Source organism: Chlorocebus sabaeus, chromosome 4 (genome assembly GCF_047675955.1).
Source record: "Chlorocebus sabaeus isolate Y175 chromosome 4, mChlSab1.0.hap1, whole genome shotgun sequence".
NCBI lineage: Eukaryota > Metazoa > Chordata > Mammalia > Primates > Cercopithecidae > Chlorocebus > Chlorocebus sabaeus.
Window position 1 is genome coordinate 83814165 of NC_132907.1, and position 17802 is coordinate 83831966.

Sequence of the window (17802 nt, forward strand, 5' to 3'; positions counted from 1 at the left end):
TCGCACCAATCTTCCATTAACCTGGGTGCAGCCTGCAGTCCTGTTCAATGGAGTTTTTGGAGAGGCCAGTTTAGGATCCCTGGTTGCTCGATGCCTGGTGGTGCCAAGTGGAAGGGAGTATGGAGAAGCCTGCACCAGCCCTGCCTGCGTCCTGAGACAGACACCCTGTATCACAATGTATCTAGGGTTATTAGGGTTATAGTACAGAGCCTCCAAATAGGCCTGTGATCGTGCGTGTCCAAGTATTTAATACCGAAATAAAGTGCATATGTGACAGATACTCTACAACCCACACAGCCAGAGCCATTAGAATTAGAAACTCCCGCCTGAGTTTCCAGCTTTCATACCCTGCACTGCCGAATTAGAATGCTGCAAATCTGATAATGATTAAAAATACAAAAATATGCAGAAAACCTTTGATAAATTCAAATTTGATCACCGAGAAAAGTGATCTTCATGTCACCTTGGAGAGAAAAGTGATCTCCATGTGACTTTGGAGAGAAAAGTGTGGATTTAAAACTCTCACCGAGAGCTTGTGACCCAAGGCAAATCACACCCGTGCCCTGCCCTGCTCAGGGCCCCGCATCTTGGAAATCCTATGAGGTCGGCATGAGGATGAACTAAACACCAAGTGCAGTCCTCAAAGGAAAAGGAAAAGAAATACCCACACAAGGGACTCTTTGGAACTGAGCCTGGAGGAGGGGGCTGCCCGGTCTACTCCAGGAGAATTTGCCTAAAACAAGTCTGTTCCCCATTCCATTCTCTCGCCTGTTCTAAAAATCGCCTCCTCCCCATTCCTGTAATTTGTATCATTCTGGGCTCCTGACTCTTGTTGCATCTTTTTGACATATTAAGGATATCTGGATTTGAATTACTTAAGAGCACATATGGCTTAATTTTGTATTTCTGGTAATCATTTATTAAATTTGCCCCATTTTATCGAATGACAGTTTTTTTCTCATATCTATTTTTAATGTTAAAGATTTCCTATCCAGTTTATCCAAAACCCTTTGCTTAAAATGAGTTTAATTCTAGCAATAAATAGATGTTTATCTCTCCATTGTTTTATAATTTGACAATATGTTTTCCCTCAATATATTACTGTATGGATAAGAGTTTTAAAAAGATACAATAACATCTGATCTCTCTGTCTCACCTGATCATGTGGCTGAACAAGTCAATGCCTCTGTCAAACAGAAATATCTGGCATCACTTAAGCTAATTAGTAAGAACATCCAGCGTACACCTACACCCACGATGAGGAGAAAAGACCAAACCACCAGCAAGGGGAGAATCCCATGATGTCTGTGTGAACTCATACAGGTGTCATGAATACTTATTGCTAGAAACAGTATTTTAAACAAAAGGTCTTCAGGCAAGTGTATTAAAACTGCCTTGGATATAAGGGGCCCTATCACTTGTAAAACGTTGCAAATTTGATAAATAATGATTAAAAATACAAAATTACGCAGAAAACGCCCTTTGATAAATTGATCTTAAAAAAAAAAAAAATCCTAATTGAGGTTCTCTAAATGGAGCCTTTTAGGCAACGTGCCTACTAGGTGTACTGATTGCTAGGAGGGCTGGTGACAGGCGAATCGATGTGGCTCCCCCAGCCGTCTCCTGGAAGCAGCCTGGACAGACAGCCTGGAAATGCGCGCGGCCCCGTGGTCCATGGAGCGTCCGTGGTGCGATGCGCAACGAGGCCACCTCCTTCTCCGCGACCAGCCCCGCGGCCTCGCCCCGGCCCCGGCCCCTGCCCTGGCCCCCACGCCAGGCACCCAGGCCCTCACGTCCTCTTCTTCCAGGGCGCGGAGCGCCTCTCCTTCTGCGCCTCGGCCTGGCGCTTCTTCTCGGCCTCCTCTGCCTTCCGCTTCTCCTCCTTGGCCTCCTTGTACCGCCACTTGGGGATCTGCAGGTGGCCGCTGTCCTTGGTGCTGCCCTTCCGCGCCGGCCGCTCGGGCTGGAAGGTGGGCGCCGGCGCTTTGCTGACTCGGACCCGGGGCACCACCACGCCGGGCCTCACGCTTCTCCGCCGCAGGCGCTGCAGGGGCAGGAGGCTGGACTTCCGCGAGGAGGGCGCGGCGGGGCCCCGGGACGGGGGCGGGAGGTCGGCTCTCGGGGAGCCCTCCCGGCAGTCCACATCCTCCGTGCCGGTCTGCCCGCGTTGCCCTGCGCCTCCCACCTCATCCGCCTCCTGCGCCTGGGGGCCCCGCGCCGTCCGCGCCGCCAGGATCTCCTGCACCGCCAGCCGCCTCTTCCCCACGCACGGGGGGCTTTCGGGGCACACGGTCTGGCACACGATGGCCACGGCGGGGCTGTAGAGGCTCGTGGTCATCCGGACCATGTGGTCCAGGGCACCCCCGTCCTCCGGGCCCCGCATGGTGCGCGGCGTCAGCGCGGAGAGCACGCAGTCCGTGAGCCTCTGCAGGCAGTTCTTGGAGCCCGCGGGCTTCCGCGCCGCTTCGGGGGGCGGGGGCAGCTCCGGCCGGTACTTCTCCCAGAACTGCTCCGGGCAAGGGCGCTCCAGCAGCCTCTGCATGAGGCGGACGGCATCCACGCGGCCCGTGTAAGTGGCCCATTCCTGCGGCGACATCCCACGGCGGGGGTCCCTCGCGTGGACATCCGCCCCTGCAAAACGCAAAACACACACAGGAGTGGGTGGCGGCAACAAGGTCTCTTCCCTCCCAAGGCAGAGCCTGGGGCAAAGCCGAGCCTCCTAACAGAGGGCTCCCTAGACCCCGCCACTGCGCGAACCCTGTGTCATGTGAGCACCCAAAGCTGGGCCTGGAGTGCAGTGATGGGAACGCGACCCACTGCAGCCTCGACCTCCTGGGCTCAAGCCATCCTCCCAGTCAGCCTCCCGAGTAGCTGGGACTACACCACGGCCTACCTGTAGAGATGGGGCCTTGCTATGTTGCCCAAGCTGGTTTTGAACTGCTGGGCTCAAGCAATTCTCCCGCCTCCACCTTCCAAAGTGCTGGGATTACAGGCGTGAGCCACCGTTGCCCAGCCCAGTCCAACCTGCCTTTTAAGTGCTCCATTTGATTTTCTGTCTTGAATGAAACCCTGCCTGAATTCAGCACCTACATTACAGATTTTTTTTTTTTAGATAGAATTTTGCTCTTGTTGCCCAGGCTAGAGTGCAATGGTGCGATCTCGGCTCACCGCAACCTCTGCCTCCTGGGTTCAAGCGATTCTCCTGCCTCAGCCTCCCAAGTAGCTGAGATTACAAGCATGTGCCACCACACCCGGCTAATTTTGTATTTGTAGTAGAAAGGGGGTTTCTCCATGTTGGTCAGGCTAGTCTTGAACTCTTGACCTCAGGTGAGCCACCCGCCTTGGCCTCCCAAAGTGCTGGGATTACAGGTATGAGCCACCACACCCAGCCAAATTACAGAATTTTTTAAAGAAATAAGATCCTATAGCTTTCTGTCAATGGAGAGAAGAACAGACAATAAAGCTGCCTTGGATACCTGAATGCTGTGGTTAGAATAGTCTAAAAATATGACTAGTAACAGTGACTCGCAAAGTACTGGCGCCCCAGCTGTGGCCTCACTCTGAGGACTGCCATGGGTCCTGGACTGTGGGAAATGGGTGGTCCTTTGCTTCTCCCACTGCGGGCTAGCTGGCCAGGCTCTGTCTATCTTTAACAGATGGTGGGCTTTTCCAGAATAGAAAAATTCATTTTTGTTTGCTCAACACATCTCATCCTGGTGGGTAGGGGGCACGAATTTTAAAAAGGCTTGTTGCAAAATGAATGGCAGTCACAGTGGCTGTGGGACCTGCCTGAGACCCCCAAGCTAGTAACAGAGAGAGGGTCTAAGACTTAGGTGTCCTAACCTCAGTCTAATGTACTTCCTACCACCTGGCAGGCCCGGTGTGATGGTTAGTTTTAGTTTTCTATGTCAACTTGGCTAGGCTAGAATACCAAGTGATTTAATCAAACATGGATCTAAGTGTTGCCCTGAAGGTACTTTGCAGCTGTGGTTAACATCTATAATCAGTTGACTTTAAGTCAAGATTGCCCTCCATAATGTGGGTGGGCCTCGCCCAATCTGCTGAGGGCCTTCAGAGCAAAGACCAAGGTTTCCTGGAGAAATATAAATTCCTCCTCAGGACTGTAGCATCTACGTACTCCTGCCTGAGTTTCCAGCCTTCAAGCCTACTGCACCAATTTCAGACTCACCAATCCCCACAACCACACAGTTAGCTCCTTAAAATAAATCTCTTGATATCCACATCCTATTGGTTGACTGACAGGTCCCCTTACACAGTCTCCCTGACACTAGTCACTAGTCACTTAATAAATCTCCCCAGGCCACCCACTGCCCCCAAATATTAAATATTGCAAAGTTAAACTTCAACTCAACTTGATGAAATCTGCATAAATTTCAATGCTGCAGTATAGAAATTAATATGGAATTGCTGTTCAATTAATATTGGTCCAATCTCAATCCCACATACTGTTAAAAATCATTGAGAGGCCAGGCACAGTGGCTCACACCTGTAATCCTAGCACTTTGGGAGGGCGAGGAGGGAAGATTACCTGAGGTCAGGAGTTTGAGACCAACCTGGTCAACACACGGTGAAACCCCATCTCCACTAAAAACACACAAAATATTCACTTGGCGTGGCAACGGGCACCTGTAATCTCAACTACTCAGGAGGCTGAGGTGGGAGAATTGCTTCAACCGGGAGGGGGAGGTTGCAGTGAACCGAGATGGCACCACCGCACTCCAGCCTGACTAACAGAGCCAGACTCCATTTCAAAACCAAAGAAACCATTGAGGATTTCAAGTCCCATTAGTCCCATCTCCACCAGCAAAGCAATGTGGAGAACTAGGGCAGTTATCTAGTCTGTGAGCTCCTCAGGGACTGGGCCCAACAGACGCTTCTTCATGGATATCCCATGCAGACCCAGACCCAGTTGTCTGACATGTGATGGCTGATCAATATGTGCTGAACTGAGGAAGGCCGGGTCCCCAGCCGCTGCCCTGGCCTGCCGGCCCACAGTGGCCTCATGGCTCCCGCCGACCCAGCTCACCTGAGCTTGCCTGGTAAGGATCTGAATTCTGTGACACATTAAAGAATAGCCATATTAGAAGAGTGGTAATTATTTGGAACTGGATATCAGGATGGAACTCATTAGCGAGAGTACAATTTATAAACTGACTAAAATGAAAAGGGGGCAGTAAAAGTGTCATAGCAAAAAATAGATGACACATTAAACCTTAATTAATTGCATGTCACTTAAAAAAGGAACAAACTGCAAAATTAAAATCTTAATGAACACTGCCTGGAAGAGACATTTTTCAAATGCTAATGGAAAACCAGAGGAAGAGCTGTCCAAAGTTTTGCACTCTTCGTCCTGATGTTCACCTGTCTTTTCAAAATGATCTCAGAAAAGACAAACACTCTAAGGAACAAAGGCCACTGAGTCCTAGAATCCGAGTCATGCTATAAATTAGGGATCAGCTGCCTTAGGAAGAGACTGTAAAGGGTCATATTAATGACCTGAACACAGTAATTAAATTATAAAAGATAAGTACTGATTAATAACATTTTATGCAAACACCTTTCAGAGAATACAGAGGATTTCTGAAATGCCACTGTATCCATCTTCCTGCCAGCAGACCCCCCAGCACCCTCACCTCCCACCTAGTGTCGTTTTGCCCAGGGCTCAACCATATGGACAAAAGTGGGGCTGCCGCCCATGGGTCCACTTGCTGCCTTGTTGAGCGCTCTAAGTCTACACAAAAATCCTCTATTTCACTTGAGGGAGCAACATCCTCAGTTCTTGGCAATGCATCACGATCAGTCTAACCCAGGACTTCTGAACCTCAGCACTATTGACATACTAGGCCAGGTAATTATTTGGTATGGGTCGTCCTGTGCATTGGACAACACCTAACAGCATCCCTGATCTCTACCTTCTTCTAGATGCCAGTAGCACTCCGCTAGTTCTGACAACCAAAAATGTCTCCAGACATGGTCAAATGTCCCCTGGGGCAACATTACCTCCAGCTGAGAATCACTGGTCAGATCTAACGGCTGCAATCCTGTTCCCCATTCTTCCAGCCTCCCTTACAGCTACAAGTAGCCAAGCAACCCAGCAGTGGTGACTGAGCCCTAAAGAAGGTTTTACCTCCTGACGAAAGGGACCAGCATGGTTGGTGCTGCTGCAGCTTCCTGTCTGAAATACGGATTGGATGATTCTTGTGGAATCAAGGGGTGACAGATCAACAGGCTAAGGGGAGCCAAATGGACAGGAAGAAACCACTAGGATCTGTGTTGTCCTCATGAAGTCCAGGGCCAGCTCTGGAGGGTGACTGCCAACCTCAGACTTCTAGGGAGCTGAGAAATGCAGCCTGTTTTCTTTAAGCCACTGTCTAGTCAGGATTTCTGTTACTTGCAGCCAAAAACATTCCAAACAGGTGCTAATGGGAAAAAAAAAATCTATACTTTCCATCACTCATTCTCAAGAAGGCTTTCTCCGGGAGCCATGGCCAGGCCCAGGATTAGCAGGAGGTGGGTGGAGCGTGAAGCCCTGAATGTGTCACTTCCCTTCCTGTTTCTCCACCAGCCCCCACCCACCCCCATGTTATCTACCCTATAAACCCCAGCTCAGGTCTGTCTCTTGCAAGGGGGCCTTTCCTGGCCACAGGGGACCACTATGGACCAGCCCTCACTGCTTCCTCTTGTGCCACCTCCAGCCTGTATCTTGGGCATTGTGGGTATAATCAGGATGACAAATCTGGGTTAGGGTCCCGAGAAAAAGCTTGTGCTCCAGCCCAGCAGGGAGGACAAGCCACCCCCGCCACACAGCAGGTGGGAAGTGTGCTCAAAGTTCTCATCTCCCCTCAAAGAGGGACTGGAGTTGGAAAATAAACGTCCCAGCATCTCTGCGGTATCTTTTCCTCATATTGGAGGGTCCAGGGGGTCTGAGTCCCAGCTGCCCACAAGGGGAATCTGCTCATTGGTGGACATTTCTTAGCTTCCATTCTTCCCAATCTCACTTCCCGCTCCCTCACTCCACTTCCTGGGGCCACCTTCCCACGAAACTACTTGCCCTCAAGTCCTTGTCTCAAGGTTTGCTTTTCAGGTGACACAGAATGCTTGACTTTTCATCCTTCCTCTGCCTAATGACTTCAAACAATTCTACATGGCAAATTCACACTTCATAGGAAACTTATGTTTTCCTTATAAACAGAAAGAAACCTCTATATGGTTGGAAATCATCTGACTTTCCAGGAGATATCAGGGCTTCCCTGAGACAAGAGCAACCCTCCGACCCACAGTGGGAGCATCTCTGACCTCTGTTCCTCGCCGTCCTTTAAATCCACTTTGCTCCTTGGAATCACAGCAAGATTTGAGGTTACTGCTGCTTGTTTTTGCTTCCTGAAGGCTGCAGCAGTTACACCACACTTCAGGTCTGAAAGTGAACTCCCTTAAGCAAGCCTGGAACCTGCCAACCTCCACAGATTCTACCTGTCTTCAGAAAAAAATCACATCCTCGATATGCTTCTCAGAGTCACCTATTTAAATAGACCTGTCACTGTGGGCCTTAATATTTCAATGAATTAACAAGGTTCTGCAACTCCCCTTGCAATGCTCTTCAGAACAGCCTGAGTTATTCCTTACGAGGCCAAAACCAAAGATGCAATCGACCAGCCTCTCAGAACCCGGTTATACCTTTTATTAAAATCTGAAGTGTCCATCTAAAACAAAGGCTCTGGCTATTAGTTTCTTTAAATGGTTTAATTTTTCTTAATATCACATATTTAAATGGAAAGAATAAGACTTAAAATGTTTGCGCAAATTTTAGAAATATACCAACATCTGTCCTTACTACTGTCCACTAATCCTGGGGAAGCAATTCAACACTTTTTTTTTTTTTAACAATACTTATCCATCTACTGGAAAAGGAAAATAAAACCCACTTTTCTTGGGCGAACTGTAAGCTTAGTAGTAATAGTAGAAGATGAAAATTTTCTATAAGTTCTACACTACAACCAAAGCTTAAGAGGGCAGCTCAAAAGCTCCCTAAAAGATACGTTACTTTTTTTGTTTGAGACAGAGTCTCATCTGTTGCCTAGGCTGGAGCGCAGTGGCACGATATCGGCTCACTGCAACCTCCACCTCCTAGGTTCAAGCAATTCTCTTGCCTCAGCCTCCTGAGTAGCTGGGATTACAGGTGTGTGCTACCACACCCGGTTAAATTTTGTTTGTATTTTTAGTAGAGGCGGGATTTCACCATGTTGGCCAGGCTGGTCTCGAACTCCTGTCCTCAGGTGATCCACCCGCCTTAGTCTCCCATAGTGCTGAGATTACAGACGTTAGCCACGGTGCCCAGCCAAGATGTCACACTTTTATTTGAGGGAGGAATACAGAACAAGAGAGGAAGAGTACACAGAGGGGAAAACGTCTCTTCTCACTTTGTATATCCTTTCCCATTTAAATTATTTACATCAGTGGTTCTCAACGGGAAGCAATTTTTCCCCCAACCTGGGAGACTTTTAGCAACATCTACAGACATTTTTGGTAGTCACAACTGGGGAGGTGCTACAGTCGTCTTGTAGGTAGAGGCCAGGGATGACACTAAAAATCCTACAATTTGAAAGACAGCCCCCACAACACACAATTATCTGGCTCTGCATGTCAGTAGCGCTGAAATTAAGAAACCCCTGGCCAGGTGCGGTGGCTCACACTTGTAATCCCCAGCACGTTGGGAGGCTGAGGCGGGCAGATCACAAGGTCAGGAGTTTGAGACCAGCCTGGCCAATATGGAGAAACCCTGTCTCTACTAAAAATACAAAAATTAGCTGGGCGTGGTGGCAGGTGCCTGTAGTCCCAGCTACTCAGGAGGCTGAGGCAGGAGAATCGCTTGAACTCGGGAGATGGAGATTGCAGTGAGCCGAGATCGTGCCATTGCACTCCAGCCTGGGCGATAGAGTGAGACTCTGTCTCAAAAAAAAAAAAAAAAAAAAAAAGCAAAATACAAAAACCCTGAAGTAGGGGCTTACTACCCTCACTAAGAAAGTTTAAGTATCTCATTCACAAGATATTTTTCAAAGGGAAAAACAAACCATATTTTTTCGTTCACTTAACAGATAACTATTGAACACATAAACTCACCAATAATGATAATAACAATAACAATAATCACAACCAACATGTCCAGAAGGCTTCTCCAAGCCCGGCAGGCACCTGGGGGCTGCTCCTACGTGAACTTGCTCAATCCGCATCCCACCTTCCTGCAGTGGGTGCTATCATTAGCCTCATTTTATAGAAGAGGAAACTGAGTCCTAGAGAGGTGACAGGCTGCAGGTATAGAGATGGGAAGTGAAGAAGACGAATTTGAAACTGGGTCCTGGCTCCTGCGTTATTTCTGTTCAGCTCCCTGCTCTGTACCTTGTACAGGACAGGGAGAGACTCACTAGAGGATCCCACAGACAATAATCTGTGGATTGTTCTAGACTGTGACGGGGGATAGGCTTGCAAAGTGGGGAAGAGGGGAGGGAGACTATAAAATCTAATGCCAAATTTGTATCCAAATAACTGATGGGGGAAAAGCAATGTCAGCAGCAAACCCACTGCCCACAGGCTCATCGTTCCAAGAGATGTGCAAGGTGTTTCTGGAATCCTCTAAATGCTGTCACACATGCCTGAAACCCCCAGGAGACCCAGGGAAGAAAGCACAGCAGTTGAACCAAATGACGAGAGGGCAACTGACCTACAAAAGGTTTACAGTTCAAATTAATTCAGTCAGAAAGTGCACTGATGTGACTGACATCATAAATGTTCAGTTGAAAAAGTAAATTACCAAAGATCTACACTCAATTATAACTAGATCCAGAAATAGCAAAAGCATCTGAAGCTCCCGCCAAACACAAAAGCACCACATAATCACCATTTAATTAGAAGGAACCATTTCTCATTGATAAGGGCAGGCAGGGCCAAAACTCTGTTGAAACTGATATCTCGTTGATTTTTTTTAAAATGAAACTATCATCTCTGAATCAAAAATACAATCGATGGGACTCATTTTTAATTATGATTTTTTTTTTAATTTCCAAGAAAGTTTTCATCTTCGAAGCCTCTATTCTCATTCACTGAACTTATTTTTCTTAAAGCATCCCCTAGGACTAAAGAATCCCCTAAGGTTAAAGCAGAAGGAAAGGTAAATCTGAAGCAGTTGTGAATCCTGTAACTCCAGACTGATCTCGAGAAAAACAACACATAGGCTCAGACGAGGCAGCGCTGCACACTGGCTGGAATCAAGACTGTCCCGTCACGGGCAACAGGTTATGACAGAAACTTCACAGACCCAAGAAGAGACTAGGGGCGGGATGCGGTGGCTCACGCCTGTAATCCCAACACTTTGGGAGGCTAAGGCGGGCAGATCACCTGATGTCAGGAGTTCGCGACCAACCTGGCCAACGTGGTGAAACCCCGTCTCTACTAAAAATACAAAAATTAGCTGGGTGTGTGGTGGTAGGTGCCTGTAATCCCAGCTACTCGGCAGGCTGAGGCAGGAGAATCACTTGAACCCAGGAGGTGGAGGTTGCAGTGAGCCAAGATTGCACTATTGCACTCCAGCCTGGGCGACAGAGTGTGTCGAAGAAGAAAGAAGAAGACTGGAAAGAGGAAGAAGACTAGGGACAGCAACAAAGTGAGACGGTCTCAAAAAAAAAAAAAAAAGAAGAAAAAGACTGGGGACAACTAAGAAGACAACTAAATGTGGGAGCCCAGCAGGGGTCCTGGAACAGAAAAGTGACATTACTGGAAGCACCGATGCCTGGGAAAACTCTGATGCTACCCTCAGGATAACCAAGACAGGGGTGGTGCTGTGGTCTGAATGTTGACGACCCTCCAAAATTCCTATGCTGGAACTTCAGACTCCCTGGGATGGCATTAAGAGGTGAGGTCTTGAGGAGGTGATTAGATTATGAAGACTGTGCCCTCCTGAATCAAACTAGTGCCTTATGAAAGAGGTTTTGAGGATGCCTTGGTGTCCTCTCTGCCATGAGAGGAGACAGCAAGAAGGAATGGGCATCAGCAGACATCGGACCTGCCGGCACCTTGATCTTGGACTTCTCAGCCTCCCCAGGTGCAGCAATACGTTTCTACAGTTTATAAATTACCCAGGTGAGGTATTTTGTTACAGCAGCAGAACAACTAAGAACAGAGAGGAAATCCACTTCTTCAGGAACTTGCAGTGCCAAGCAGGACTGGCTGAACCCAGTGCCAAGAACAAAAATAAAGAGAAATTAAAATAACAGAATTAAGTAACGGTGAAAGCAGCATCGCACATTCACCGAGATTTCAGCTGCTAACTGAATCTAACACGACATGTGCTTGACACATATTTTCTCATTTAATTCTCAAAATAACCCGAAGAGGTTTCACGAAGGATGATCATTGATTCTATTTCAGAGTGCAGAAAAGAATTAAAGCTATTAGTTGTGTAGCATTTAGCTTAGTAGCTCATTGCAGCTGGATAGCCTTTAGCAGTATATAAAGTATTGTCATATTTTAGCCTCAGGGAGGTGAGGGAGAAAGGTCATTACTCCCATTTCACAGATGGAACAGGAAAGTGCTTTCTCCAAGATGGTGCAAAAGACAAAGGGAGGTTGATTCAGTTTGATAGCCTGAGAATTTTCCACTCTATGACACATCAAAGAAAACAGAAATTGCCACATACATCACCATGCCATACCACATTGCCTCCTAACATTACCACGCAACTCCGCAGTCACCTGCTAACATCACCACACGACTCCACGTCACCTGCTAACGTCACCACACGACTCCACGTCACCTGCTAACGTCACCACACGACTCCACGTCACCTGCTAACGTCACCACGCGACTCCACGTCACCTGCTAACGTCACCACGTGACTCCACGTCACCTGCTAACGTCACCACGTGACTCCACGTCACCTCCTGTTACCACACAACATGTCGTCTTCTAACGTTACCATGCAACTCCACATCACCTCCTAACGTCACCATGCAACTCCATGTTGCCTCCTAACATCACCATGCAACTCCACGTCACCTTCCAACGTTACCATGCAACTCCATATCACATCACAATATTAATATGCAACTCCGCATCACCTCCTAACGTCACCATGAAACTCCACGTCACCTCCTAACGCTACCATGCAACTCCACATCACCTCCTTACGTTACCATGCAACTCCACGTCACCTCCCAACGTTACCATGCAACTCCATATCACATCCCAACATTAATATGCAACTCCGCATCACCTCCTAACGTCACCATGCAACTCCACGTCACCTCCTAACGTCACCATGCAACTCCACGTCACCTCCTAACGTCACCATGCAACTCCACATCACCTGCTAATGTTACCAGGCAACTCCGCCTCACCTCCTAACATTACCGTGCAACTCCACATCGCCTCGTAACATTACTATGCAAGGCCACCCACCAGCAAGCAGGGACCTAGGACGGCCTGGGCCGTTCCCACCATCCCTACACCCACCTTCAACAGCACAGTCTTGCCATTTACAGCCAAGAGATCACCCGTTTCCGAGGAAGAATAGATATGGACAGGGCTTGGGGTGTAGAATGGGTGAGCAGGAGGAAAACAGGAGGTGAGGGAAGATGCCACCCACTGCAAAGCTCAGCAGGGAGCAGGAAGGGGCGTCCTGAAGGGAACAAATGCATGGCTTCTCCCCGTGATCCTGAAAGCATTTGTTGTTGGCTTTTTTAAAAAACTCAGATAATTACAGCCGTGTACCTCAGTGAAGAAACTATTCCTTATTGCAGCAACTAGGCGTTGTTTCTATGGGAGTGATTAATCTCAAAACATATTCCTTAAAGGAGCAACTCTGGTGTCCCGGGGCCCCTGGAAGTTGCACGGGACAGGTGGACATACCTGCCAGCATCAGGGCTCGGATGCAGTCCGTTCGACCCTGCATGGCCGCTTTCATCAGGGCGGTGAACCCGAATGCGTTTCTCCTTTCAAGGTCAAGACCGGGAAAATAGTTCAACAAGTAGTTAGTGATGATAGCGTGCCCTGTAAAGAGAAGTGTACACGTGTATTGGTTCCCACTTCCACAAAATGTGCTGATTCCAGCCAGGCCTTCCTAGAGGGAGAAAGAAACACCGAGTCAGCCCTGGGCCAGCCGGTCTGCTGTGTGAGTTTTTCTCGGACCCAAGATAGAATTCTCCCGGAGCCCAGGAAACAGAGGAAAGCAGAGGGCACCGCCCTGGCTGCAGCACTGCTGTTTTGGGTTCTTGCGGGTCTCCTTCCACAAAGCACTTGCGGGAGGAGCTGTCCCATCACACTGTTGGGAGTGGACGTGGCGGGCAGGGACTCTGCGGGTAGGTAGGGAGCTCAGCCTCAGACAGCCAATGCGGGCAGGAAGCCCCAACTCCCAGCAGCAGACGCCCATGCAAACAGATGCAAAGCTGTAAATGAGCTTCAGAACCACTTCCAAGTGCTCCGGAGCTGCAGGGAGGAAAAAGTCATCATCACAGCAATAGGACAGTGCCAATTCACGCTGGCACCCTCTGTTCCCACCCAGAAGCGGCAGTCTCTCTCTCTCCACCCGTATCCGCCACCCCACCTTCCCCCCTGCTGCCGTCTCTCTCTCTCTCTCTCTCTCCACCTACCTACCCCCACACACATCCCACAGAGTGTCACAGGCAAGGCCCTCAGCTATAAAGCAAAGCAGGTAAGGAGATTTCTTAGAGAACACAGATTTCTCCCCTTTCTCACCTTGCACCTCCAAAAAGGATCTAACTTTCTGCTCGTTCCCAGGCACGCCCATGGTGCTCTCAGTTAATGGTGAATAAGGAGACCATCACAGCAACAGTGCTGTTTCCAGAATTCACCCAAAGAAAACCAAAATGGAGTGGGAGAGCATCCTCTCGGGTCAACTGTCCATGCCGCCTGATGCCAGCTAGCCCATAGGTCCTTGTGTGAGTATACCTCCCCCACTTCAGTGCCCTGGAGCAGGGTCAGTCCCAGCCTTGGCACAGTCGGCACGGGGGGCCACATGACTCTCAGTTGTGGGGACTGCCCTGCGCACTGCAGGATGCTGGGCAGATCCCTGGTCTCTACCCCAATAGATGCCAGTAGCAACCATCCCCACTCCCGCACAGGTTGTGACAACCAAAACTGTGTCCAGACACTGCCAAATCACCATCAGTGCGGCAAGAACACCGCAGGTGAGAACCACTGTCCCCAAACTCAGACCTCATTCCTTCATGACCAACCACAGCTGGTGGAAAGAGCTTCCTCCCTCCCTCCGCTGCACCCTCCCCTTGGCTGCCACCTCCATCCAGGCCCCTGCTGATGAGGTCTGAACCCCTTGGGAACATGAGCAGTCTGCCCGAGTCTCTCCTCCTGAACCCCAGGGGAGGTGCTGGGTACCCAGTTCCCATCTTTTTTGTTTATTTAAGAGATGGAGTCTCTGTCACTCAGACTGGAGTGCAGGAGCACGATCATAGCTCACTGTAGTCTGGACCTACTGGGCTCAAGAGATCCTCCCTCCTCAGCCTCCCAAGTAACTGGGCTCACGGGCAAGCACCATCATGCCCCGCTAATTTAAAAAAATTTTTTTTTGTAGAGATGGGATCTCCCAACATTGCCGAGGCTGGTCTCAAACTCCTGCATTCAAGCAATTCACCTGCCTTAGCCTCCCAAAGTGCTGGGATTCCAGGCGTGAGCCGCTGTGCCTAGCCACAGTGGCCCATCCTGATGCACCGGGGATGCAGCGTTCAGAAATCCCCACATATTCATTCCAACTCCAGCGTGTTCCTTTCAGCCCGCACTGTTGTAGCTGCAGGGGCCTCGTGGACATTTCTATGCACTCTCTCCTTAACTTGGTATCACCTCTCCCCAGGAACCCCTGAATCACGAGAAGCCGGGCTCAGGGCCCAGACTCCCCACAGGCATCTGGTTTGCATGGAAACTTCCAATGGGTGGCACTGCCTGAGATTTGGGATGGGAGAGAGGTGGCAAGGACATTACTCTGGGGTCGGGCAGGCATGAGACCTGAGGTGCCTCCCCAGCCCACTCCACCTCTGCAGACAGAATACTAAGTGAGCATGAGGCTGCGGAGCTTCCAGCATTCCCCACTGCGGCTGAGATTCCAGCAGGCAGGGCTGGGTGCCCTTGATCTCTGCTCCCCCAGCCCCTTCAGTTCAGCAAATCCAATATGAAACCCTCCGATATATCAAGTGGCTTCTGTCTCCCCAGCCACACCCTGAGGGATAGTATTGCAGGGGCTGGAACCCAGTTTCCCCTTTGAGGGCCACTCCGGGCTGCTGCCCCACCAGTATGAAATCCTGTGGGTTTGCTCTCCATCAATCCAAGCAAAGAAGGAACGGGCAACCAAAATCAGGAGTGAACTCTCCTGAGGAGCAAGCTCTCGCCATTGACCTCAGCCCATCTCCTTTTCACATTTCACCACAAATATGAAAAGGGGAACCTTGTATCTTTTTGAAAAAGAAGCCCTGATGAGTGTAACAGTGTCCGAGTTATAAGCAGGAAACAAAGGGTACGATCCCCTCGCTGCGTGACTCACAGCCAGTCGCTGGTGCTTTTTTGACTCATTTACACCACATTGCCCTCTCTCGTACTTTACTATGTGTGGGGAGGGGATAAGGCCAGCTGTCAGGTACCCAGAGCTGCTGAATTACTCTAAACTGGGCGGTGGTGCGGGAAGCTGGGGGAATCCTTTGATGTCAGTTTGGTTTATGGTCCAGTTAAATGCTTGGCGGCACCTGTCAGTTAGATTTAGCCAGGGTCATAGTAAAATGAATTACAATTCATTTGGAGCCATTTCTTTAAACTGTGAAATAGCGTGTCCGTCACAGTCTTCAGCAGGATGTTCCTTTGCACTGATATCTCCTAAGCGCTTTGAATAGGTGGAAAGAGGAAAAATTGAAAGTCCACAAAGCAAACCGCCCATTATACAGATCTGTTCTGCATATTATGTTGCGTTCAGAAAAACCAACATACAGCCAGCTCGTTCTGACTACAGGCCTGAGCTTTTGATGATCCAAGAAATCACGCCCTGCTTCCCACGGGTTTTCCCAGGATGGCAGAATAATACCTCTCATCACACAGATGACCCCATTCAATGGAAATCAAAGGTGGACCCAATACTTCTAAGAATGTATAAGTATCAACCTTTATTCTCTAAAAACAATGATGAGTAACCAAATGGAGCTTTCCTTTTCTTTATATATATGAGACACACAGCCTTCCTTGCACGAGGGAACCCAAACACATGCCATATTGAAATCTAGTTTAAGGCCAGGCGCAGTGACTCACTCCTGTAATCCCAGCACTTTGGGAGGCCGAGGCAGGCAGATCACTTGAGGCCAGGACTTCGAGACCAGCCTGGGCAACATATTGAAACGCTGTCTCTACTAAAAATACAAAAATTAGCTGGGTATGGTGGTGCATGCCTATATTCCCAGCTACTCAGGAGGTCGAGGCAGGAGAATTGCTTGAACCTGGGAGGTGGAGGTTGCAGTGAGATGAGATCATGCCACTGAACTCCAGCCTAGGTGACAGTGTGAGACTCTGCCTACAAAAAAAAAATCTAGTTTGAGCCCAGTCCAACTTGGACATTACGGAATCTGACTCAATTCCTGAAATCCTCAGAGAAGCCCTTTTAAAGGGTAGGCTCACCTAGAGAACCCCAGAACACCCCCTCTCCCCCAGTGAGCCCTACCCTGCTTAAGGTGACAAGTGACCCAGGGAGGAAGTGAATTTGAATGAAATTGCATCACTCAGACACAGTGTAGACAATAAGCTCAGTACTGAAGACAGCTGGCTTGGAGAACAGCCAGGTTCAAGGGCCAGGCCTGCCATTCAAAATCTAGGTGGCTTTTGGCAGTCAGCTTTTCCACATCTGTAAAATGAGGGATAATATTGACCTCCCATTTGTGAAAATTACAGGAGACAATATGTGTAAAAGGTGACCAGCAGAATAGAAAAATCCAGAAGAAAAATTCTGAGTAATCTAGGCAGGCACTCCACTCTCAAGGGGCCAGAACGTGTTCACCTCTCCTTAACCCACGGGCTGTGTGCAATGATTTCCCGTGAAAGACTATTACACGGAAACGGGGGAGGAGCGAGAGAACCTTCCGGGGAGAAACCTGCTAACATGACCTCAGCCAGGGGACCAAGGCCAACATTATCAACGATGGGTCAGGTTGGTAGTGTGTCTCCTGGTGCCATGTGTTGAGAATGGCCCTTTATCAGGGGCCTTCCTCTAAAAACTCATAACTCCAGTCTCATCACAAGAAAAGCATCAGACACGTCCAAATTAAGGAACATTCTGCAATGTACCCGACCAGTCCTCCTCAAAACTGTCAAGGTCATGAAAAACAAGAGAAGTCTGAGAAGCTCACAGCCAAGAGGAGCCTGAGGAGCCATGAGTGCTAAATGCCACATGCGATCCTGCAACAGAAAAAGGAAATCTGGGAAACACTGAGGAAATCTGAATAAAGAATAGACTTCAGTTAATAATGGTGCATTGACACAGGTCCATTCATTGTGTCCAACGCATCACAGACGTCAGATCTTAACAACAGAGGGAACTGGTGTGAGGCACACAAGCATTCTCTGTACAGTGTTTGCAGTTTCTCTGTAAGCATAAACTATTCTCAAATCAAAAGTTTATTTTAAAAAAGAGGGGACAGGCCTGGCGCGGTGGCTCACGCCTGTAATCCCAGCACTCTGGGATGCCGAGGTGGGTGGATCATGTGGCCAAGAGATCAAACCATCCTAGCCAAC

General features: G+C 49.0%; 1 protein-coding gene across 2 annotated transcripts in view; it reads right to left on the bottom strand.

The window, feature by feature from the left end:
- Positions 1–1747: 1747 nt before the first annotated feature.
- The window catches only part of ANKRD33B (ankyrin repeat domain 33B), an 83296-nt gene continuing 67241 nt past the window's right edge, over positions 1748–17802 (bottom strand). Inside the window, exons 3-4 of one of the 2 annotated variants that reach the window (XM_007961215.3) lie at positions 12919–13059; positions 1748–2631 (exon numbers count right to left, since the gene is read on the bottom strand). In XM_007961215.3, coding sequence (XP_007959406.1) covers positions 1790–2631; positions 12919–13059 — 983 coding nt within the window. In that variant the 3' untranslated portion in view covers positions 1748–1789. The remainder of the gene's footprint in view (positions 2632–12918; positions 13060–17802) is intronic. The other variant, XM_073014834.1, reaches the window with a different exon arrangement.